At 37.2% G+C, this 9,199-nt stretch overlaps 1 protein-coding gene across 1 annotated transcript; it reads right to left on the reverse strand.

Moving 5' to 3' along the window:
• Positions 1-342: 342 nt before the first annotated feature.
• On the reverse strand, positions 343-3,395 carry LOC115445343 (glutenin, high molecular weight subunit DY10). Its single transcript, XM_030171576.2, has 2 exons — positions 2,101-3,395; positions 343-1,300 (listed from the first exon to the last, which is right to left on the reverse strand). The coding sequence occupies exons 1-2, from the start codon at positions 2,125-2,127 to the stop codon at positions 392-394; spliced, it is 936 nt and encodes a 311-aa protein (XP_030027436.1). The 5' UTR covers positions 2,128-3,395; the 3' UTR covers positions 343-391.
• Positions 3,396-9,199: the final 5,804 nt, after the last annotated feature.

Raw genomic sequence — 9,199 nt, forward strand, 5'->3', positions numbered from 1 at the left:
GTATTTACTCAGTTATAATTTAAAGAATTATTCATTCATACCTACCTAGTTAATTTTATTACTTATAGGTATAAATAAAGGTGATTTCGTATAAAATAAACATTTCTTTAACAAACTTTGCACACTCACATGAACATCTTATAAATAGTGATCTACGTCAGTGTAAATAGTCATCGTAAATAGTAGTTATTGGCGTAAATAGGCAAAATAGTTATCTGACACCAGTCATTGACATTCTATAACGTCGTAAAAGAAACTCTATTTGACGAAGATGCTCTATTAGCCAAGAGATTAGACAATATGAAATAAATAAAAATAACTACACTTCATTTTTGCATAATAGCGCACTTGTTTAATGTGTTTAGACTAAGTATTACATTCTGAATGTTATCTAATTACTAGCTTCCGCTTTAAGGTCTATTTCATCCGACTTCCCTGATCCGTCATCTGGTTGGGGCTTAGTCCAGGCTTGGCAAACACACGTTGGTCCCGCTCCTATCGGCTGCTGCGTGCCAGACACCTGAAAGCTTCCATTTTGCCAACTGCCATTCTGCCAGTTGCCTGAACCTTGTCCTTGGCCATTTACAAACCCTGAACCCTGCTGTATATTCTGGCCCGAAAATTGACCCTGCTGACCTTGGGTCACGAAATGGCTCGACTGCTGATTCTCTCCAAGAAATTGCCCAGTTTGGACATGTTGGCCATTATACTGGCCGTTTTGGGTCTGTTGTACTTGCATGTTCTGACCCTGATAATTCCCTTGATAGTGACCATTCCCGTATTGACCTCCTTGGTTTTGTCCCTGATACTGATTCTGCGGCTTTTGGCCATTAAAACCAGATTGTTGGCCTTGGAACTGTGTTTGGTGGTGATTCCCTTCAAAACTTTGTTGATTCTGACCTTGGAATTGTGTTCCTCCATTTTGAGGATATCCTTGATATTGTCCTTGTGTTTGACCTTGAGTAGCGAATCCTTGCTGGCCATTCGTTGGATAAATTTGGGAATTAACAGGATAACCACCCTGAGGATAATTTCCTGTGGGATAGTTTCCGTAGTTGACATATTGACCCTGGTATTGTCCTTGATAGCCGTTGGAGTATCCACCATTAGGATTCCAAGTATATTGTGGGGTTCCTTGGTACACTGGCTGCACTGGACCCTGGGTAGTGGCAGGCACTGGCTTGTTCTTGTGACTCTGTACGATGTCGATGACTCCTCCAATGATCTTCTCTGGGATGTGGAGGACCTTACGAGCCTCCATCAGCGCTGCTTCATTGTGCACAACTACTAACAACAGGGCCTGGAAGAAATCAAAATAATTTTGATTAACACATGAATTACTATAATTTATAGAAATCTAATATGTTTGTATAGCAAAAGCAGGTATTAAGTGAGGTTACTTATAGTCAAATGATCTCTACATACACCCATAATACTATCATAGATATATATGGTCAAGATTTCTCTAGATGGTGATTAGAATTTGAAATTTGTCATCCTAATAGAAAATCTATTTACATTTCCTAATCCATGTGATGACATGGGTATTCTCTATGATCCCATCACCAAATCTTGCGATGCATAGATTCTCTTCACTCCCTCCCCAGCGTTGGGTGTTGATGATGTTACCCAAGATGATGAAGTAGCTGACTACTAGTAACAACCAGTAAAAATATTAACTCTACAATATGCACATCGACATCTATTTGTCTTTCAAGCTAGTTACATCTATAATATACCATACTGCTGTCATAATAAAAAAGACATGATATCCCGCACATTTCATCAAAATTCAGTTAAATATATATTTATAATCATTAAAAAAATTACGTCAACTATTTTATTTCATAGTATAGAAGTTTATGTACAATTACAGTCTTACTTATAAACCTGTTTTAGCGTTAAGAGGTAATTAAGAATTAATTAAATATCTGTCAAAAATATCACCGGTTTCCTAGTTTAAACCTTATTAACAGACAACATGGCGGGTTTGGCTTACAGCTGATCCAGTAAATTTGTGTTTTAACTAACCATAGCTTTGTGATTTTTTATAAGTAAGACTGTTACTGTCATTTTCCCTTACACCAGGAGAATACTCACAAATAGAATGTGGGAGCGTTTCTCCATGACTGATGTGGTGCGCTGGCTGGGCAAGATTGCTGGGACCCCCAGCGGGATATACTTTTATACCGCCGTGCTGGGTTGGTACGCTGGCCAATTAATTTTCATTCAGGGCTGACACTTGATTTTAAATATTATCTGACTGACTTTGTTCTCTTAAATTAATATTCTCAAAATCTCATCTTTTTCTGGCACTATATGTCTTTACACGCTACCACGAAATTAAAGACACGTAATATAATTTACCCAAGTATTAATGAAACGAATCTCAAATATGAATATGCTATTGATACTTAAAATATGTTTTAACAAAATATTTTTCATAATAGTCTCTGAACCAAATATAGGCTCTAGTAATTATACATCAATACGCGAGGTAAATTCTATCAGCAGGAACTATTCTCTCTTATATAAAATAGGTATGTCTACAATTACAAATAAAAACTAAAGACATACTATAACTCCAACTATAATACTAACTTCACAGCTTTCAAATAACCATCCCTAATCTCTAAAGGATAAGACCTATTTTAGAATCCTAGTTCATACGCAGAGCCTACTGCATATAAGTCGGTGCAAGCCCTGCGCACGTCACTTATCGATCGAGGAGGTGGCGCGATGTCTCGCTGCACTTTTGGTCATGTACCGCTAGGACGCGCCCAACCGGACCCAGCCAGGCGAGAATCGCTAGCGATACGAAACTTCAAGACGAACAATGCCAATGAAATGAGTTATCGTAAAAAGTACGTATTGGATATACAATCTAATTACTTAAAATATAAAATCTTATTTTATGAAACGTACTTATAGCATAAGAGATGTCGACGTTGTGGAGACATCTAGTTTTATATATTTTGGATTCCGTAATTTTGACTCTGAATATTAAAGATTCAAGAAAGAATTATCGAACTAGAAAAGAGTTATCGATGTTTAGTCCCTTAAAATTTTAAATTGAATGTAGAACAAGCAAAAACAATAGTGCAAATATTAATAACGTTTTGAAAGAACTAATTGAATGTTTATGTGGGGAAGCACGTGTATGATGTGAACGTAAGTCCTTTGAGAGTTGCCGGGTCGTTAAATAAAATCAGTCCGTATCACGATCACAAAAAGTTTATTTTTCCACGACACAAAAATAGAAGGAGAAGAGAGCGAAAGTACAGATAGTAACAAATAGGAAAAGAAGCGAACACAAAAATTAAGCAGCTGCGAATTAGCTGGGCACAAGAAATTGTAAGGCGTCAAGCGATAAGCGTCTCGCGTCGGAACCGAATTAGCGCTGACTAATTGTTCCTTCCGAAAACGCATGCGCGTGCGCCGCGCTGGCCGTCGCTCGGCGCGGCGGGCCAGGCCAGGAGCCGAACGGCGCCCGAAAGCGAACGTTCGGCCACGCTCGGCTACCGCTCAGCCGGTCGGGTCACTGCGTCATCCGCTAACTATCTAATATAAAAATTGCGTTGACCCGTTCGGCTGTTCGTTGACGCTAATTATTTTACAATTATAAAATGCGAGATTACAAATATTATTTCAATATGATTATTGTTATTAAATATTAAGGTTTGTACATATGATTTTTAATTATGAATTTAGTATAAGACTAGATATAATTTATTTATAAGTTAAGATAAATTTAGATATAAGTTCCGAGAAAATTTAGACTAAGATTTTCTATTGTAATTTTAATCTCGCTGAATAAAAGTAGCTCCGCTACATTTATATCAACTAAACAGCAATTAAATTACTATCATGACTAAGTCATACACCATCAACTCTAATAGTGCTGCAGGCAATAAGAGTATTAACTAGTTGTGAAGTTATAAAGAAAAGAAATAGGTTTTTCTTCCTATATATATTTTTTAAATAAATAAAATGACTAAAACACAATAGTTTTGAATTTAAATTTTTAAACTGCTAAAATAAAGGTAATTTTCCCATCTTTACTTTTGTAGAGTTAAAAGAATGATTATCATTATCGATAGAGCGTTCATTGGTGTACCTACATAAAGATATCCACACTGACCTAAAGCGATTTGCATCCATTTACACCCAACGACCCTAATCGTCTCTTTAAAAAGGTGATGGACTAAGTCGATCGCTTGTCTGCAAATAGCAGCCCGTAATCCTATAACAGTATTATTACCGAGGTTTACTGTGCAATGTGAATGCAATACTCACGGGCAGAATGTGCAATTAGTCGCCGCGCAGACGCTTTCATGTTTCCAGACTGTACTATTTTATAAGTTCAACTGTCAGTTTCGTAGTATACGGCTTTTTAGTAAGAATTTAAGGGCGTTAACGCTCTATATTCGTGCAGTATATATTTAATACTAATACAGATCAAGTAACTTTTGTTAGCGGTTTCACCAGCGTGAAGCTTTCCGGTATAAAAATCCCGCTATATATTTTCCCGGGATAAAAAGTAGCCTATAACCTTCCCAGGTTGTAAAACTATCTTCATACTAAATTTCATAAAAATCCGTTCAGTAGATTTTGAGAAAATCGATAACATAAAGACAAAAAAGGACTTTGTTCTATAATATGTATAAATGTCGATTAAAATTAAACTTGTCGCCATATTATTTTCTCGTATTAAAATAGTCTGCACTCAGTTGATTTTGAAATCATAAGAGCCACATCTTCAAAATATGAAATGTGGACACAAAAAATCCTTTATTTTAAAATTAACGCAAAATCTTATCGTAAATCGCTGTCGAAAATCGAACTCGCATCGGGCCAGCGTAATCACATTGCATGATTGACGTCGCACAAACGGTCATAAAAACTTATTTTTTGTGTTATTTTGGACAAATTATCGGCCCATCGGGAAGCGCCGCAGCAAATACTTAGCGGCACTTTTTAACACTGCGTACGTACTGGGCAAACCGCGAGGGTACTGTGGACCACTCACCAATTTATATCAGAAATGATACATTGGAGTGAACTCTCTGCATCGGTGTTTCCCGAGCGCTATGGCTCACCCAGTAGGCTTGGCTTGGCTGTGCCTCTGGCATGGCTTCAGTCCATGGACAGCGGATGATGATTAACATCAGGCGGACCGCTTGTTCGTTTGTCTATTAAGGCAATAAAATAATAATAATAAAAAAGAAATTAGCAAGTTTAATTTAGAGTGCTTTCCTGAACTGAATTACATTGCAGCTAATGAATAAGATATATAGACGGCTCTACTCCGTATACGGAGGCGAATCCTTCTTTTTGAAATTACGGGCATTTTAAACGAAGGACAGATTTTTTATCCATATCAGAGACTATGTGACTCTTCTGCCTATACGTCCATCAAAGCTGTTTTTCAATTAGAACGCCTGTAATTGCAAAAAGATGTGTATGCCCCCGTAGACGGAAAACGGCCCCTTACTATTATTGTTAATTTAATGTTATGTCGGTTGGAAAACCTACATAAATTATAGTCAATTAAGACTCTTACTGTAAATTGAACCATACTGTAATAATCATGCACCAACTAAAAAAAACAAAAGCAAACAAACAACTAATCTATAATTAAGTTAACACAAATCTCGTCAATTAAAGCTAATTTAGATAAAAATTCGATAAGCGTCATTAACTTCTTCTTCTTCATTATGTCCCCCAAACCGCATCCTGATTACGGCCGATATTTACCCCCAGGATCGTTGTGAATGCATTCAGCGAACAAAATGATTGAGTGTTGCACGTACCCAATATTTTTTTATGAGGAAAATTAACAAAATTGCCACTTCACAGTACGGGAATCGCTTTGTGAATATATTGTGTGATTCAATTGAGAACATTGGAAGGGTTCCGTGGGATTGAATGTGTGGTAGTGGAAGTTAATTGTTTATTATACCCTTTCGCTGGTGGTAGGATATATTTTATATCCGCCCGGATAGCGACCACCGTACACGAGGTGTTAAAACCCGCCATAGTGGCCCACGTAAGTGTCGCGTTCCGGGATCAGCCTGCGTATATCTGATTCCAACAGGCCGGCATAATTGTGTCAACTGCCGAGTGGTAATCATCTCTTGTCAATCGACATTCTAATGAGCCCACTCTACTTACCATCAATTACAGTGATGTTACTTTGCCGTGCCCTTACAGAAAAACCTCTTCCATAACACATCACGTAGTCAGTAGAAGCTGGAAAACAATGCTGTTTGAAACTATTGCCCCGCGCAAAAGTTTCCTTTTACCTTTTCAGCAGTGTATTGCTTTCAATAGTATTTATACTTTAAATTCTGAAGTACTAACTTTCCAATACAATTCAATTACGTTTTATTAAAATTCACGATAATTATAGTTTTTGTAAACTCCGGAACCCTTCACGCGATTCATTCGATCTTGGCCACTTGTTTTTGCTTTTATTCGGTATTTAGTGTCAGTTTGATAAATGGCAAATGTGTTCGGTGTATGCGTCAAGTATTATGTAACTTTGCACCCATTTAACTTAACTTTTGTAAAGGTGTAATTAATGTAACACATTGTAAACATACGTCAACTTTGTATAATTTAAAATCCAATTGTAACCTGGAAATACCCTAAATATTAATCAGTAAATGTGTTTAACTGACAAGTAGCATATTTTTTACGTATCTCATGTAAAGTTATACGATTTCCTTCTTTTTAAATAGAATATTTGACACGATGCATCAACTCGTATTGAGCCCATGCACTGTGGAGTGTGATTATCAGTTGCAAAGGGTCCCTATACCCCGATTCCTGTTGGCTTCCCTTAAGTAATTTGTATAATAATCATTAGAAAGATTTGGCAACCGTATTTATGCATATTCGTAAGTCTTGTACCTATGTGTTGTGTCGGGTTACCTTTCGGAAAAATTTTACCCTAAGAAGAGGGTAGTATTTCCACAGCAATGTGACATTGATGGATGGTGAGCATGATTAATGGAATATTAGTGCATATTTAAAATAGAGCTGCAGTAAATTAACTTCTAATCTGCGATTAATCGAAATTATGTTACAATCTTAAACTATTTAAACACTTGTTCACATTAACATTTACTTGTAGGAAGGCTTGTAATTTTGCTTAATTGAGCCGGGACTAACAACCTAACACTTAATAATTCATATAAAGAAACACTATGAAGCTCGTGCTATTATGAGGGTTTACAAGAGGTAACTAGGAACATTATTGTCCTTATTGAATCCCGGGTTGGGCCAAAAATAAATGAGACTGGGTTTTACCATCTTAAATCGTGCCACTATAAACGTTTACAAGAGATAACTAGGAACGTTATTGTCTTTTTTGAATCTTCTTCTTTAAATCCCGGGTTGGGCTAAAAATAATTGTGACTGGGTTTTTCCATCTTAAAAATTACTCCGTCGCAGCTCGGAGTCAGGAAGGTTAGGTGGATTGATACAGCCGTGTCTCGGAAAGCACGTAAAGCCGTTAGTCCTGTATCTGATCTAACTCCAGTCATGTCGGAGAGGGAACGAACAGAAAGTGGACCTGTGTAGGTACGCACACAATTGCTCACCATAATACCTCCTGCGCTCCTGGCTGAGCCCCGTTGAGTTTCGCCGCCGTGGCCGAAATTCGGCTACGAGATTCATTCATATCAAGGAAACAGCCACGTCCTGTCCGTGCGGTAGTTACGTCTATTAGCCCAAGTCTCAAGTTACCTAAATGACTCACTTCATATTATATGTAAATGGATTTGGCTAATTGGATTATTATGATTTATACTAGTTCGCTACGATTCATGAGTGAACTGAATGATGTGAGCGGTTCACTCCTCTGAAGATCAGCACATCTTTTGATATCATATATTATTAGTATGACACAGTATTTTGAAACAAGGCAATGTGGAGTACATTAGCAAGTAGAGGTCTACTTACTATGTTTAGGACCAGGTTAACAAATACTATATAAGGTTTAAAAACTCTTTCCATTTAAGAGTCAATACTAACATCTCCGCCATATAGATCTCCACCAGGAGCATAACTTATCGACCAAAAATTCTTTTGAAACTCATTGCGCTACATATAAAAATAAAGTTTTTAATATTACGTTTTGCGTCAAATCTCATCGTTATATCATTCAATAATATAATTCTTCATTTCAATCAGGTACTTCCAATAGGTCGATCTGGAAATCTTTGGAAGAGGCCCATGTTCTGTAGTGGATATCCTGCCGCTGATGATAATGATGAATTGATTGGGTATTGCTAAATTAACTGCTTGTGGACTAGGATAAATATACCTAATTTTGTATACATTTTTAATCAAGTAATCATTCATAATTATGAGTTGACAAAATATAATTCGTTATTCAAATTGATTTAAAAAAAACATCTTAACAAGCTTTATTACTTCAACCTTTTTCCATTCACCAGCTCGAACAAAAAAAAATCTTCTGCTTTAAAAAAACAATCCTCATAAGAAACTTATTTTTTCAAACTTTTTCCATTTACCAATAAGGTCTCACTTATCTGCATATCAGACTGTAAGGCCGACAGTTCCTGTAAAAGCTGTTGTAAGATTGTCAGGTGTGAGCAGGCGACAAGGTAAAGGTTATCACGAATCATAACTCCATTAGACTCGATTGCGGAGCGTGAGGGGCGGTAACGGGACGGCCTCATGCCACCGTTGCTAAGAGGAATTGAAGCATTCGGAATATAACTGTCTATAATTAATGTTTATAGTTTAAGGTTAGTTTTTTTGACTGCCCCGATGGCGTAGTTGTACTGTATGCGCGGTACGGCAGCGCTCTGATGGCCTGGGTTCGAATCCCAGGCCTGGCAAAGTTATATTTGGGTTTTTCTGCTCACTAAAAGCTCGGAGTCTGGAATTTGTTCCCGATATGGCGAAAGGCTCGCCCCGTATCACATTATGGAACGGAACATTTGGCTCTGAATACCTCTTCGGGGATAAATGCGTGATCTTTGTTTGTTTTTTTTCTGTAGAATTAAATTTGGAGAAGACCCATTTCGCTACCCTACTTCAATTTGCAGAATATTATATTAATGCATTGTAATAACACTCAGTAGAATATTGTCTTAGCAGATCTGGTGTTCGCACTGCTGCATAGCGGCAGATATAGACAAAATTTTATTTATCTTGACGAACA

This window comes from Manduca sexta, chromosome 23 (genome assembly GCF_014839805.1).
Source record: "Manduca sexta isolate Smith_Timp_Sample1 chromosome 23, JHU_Msex_v1.0, whole genome shotgun sequence".
NCBI lineage: Eukaryota > Metazoa > Arthropoda > Insecta > Lepidoptera > Sphingidae > Manduca > Manduca sexta.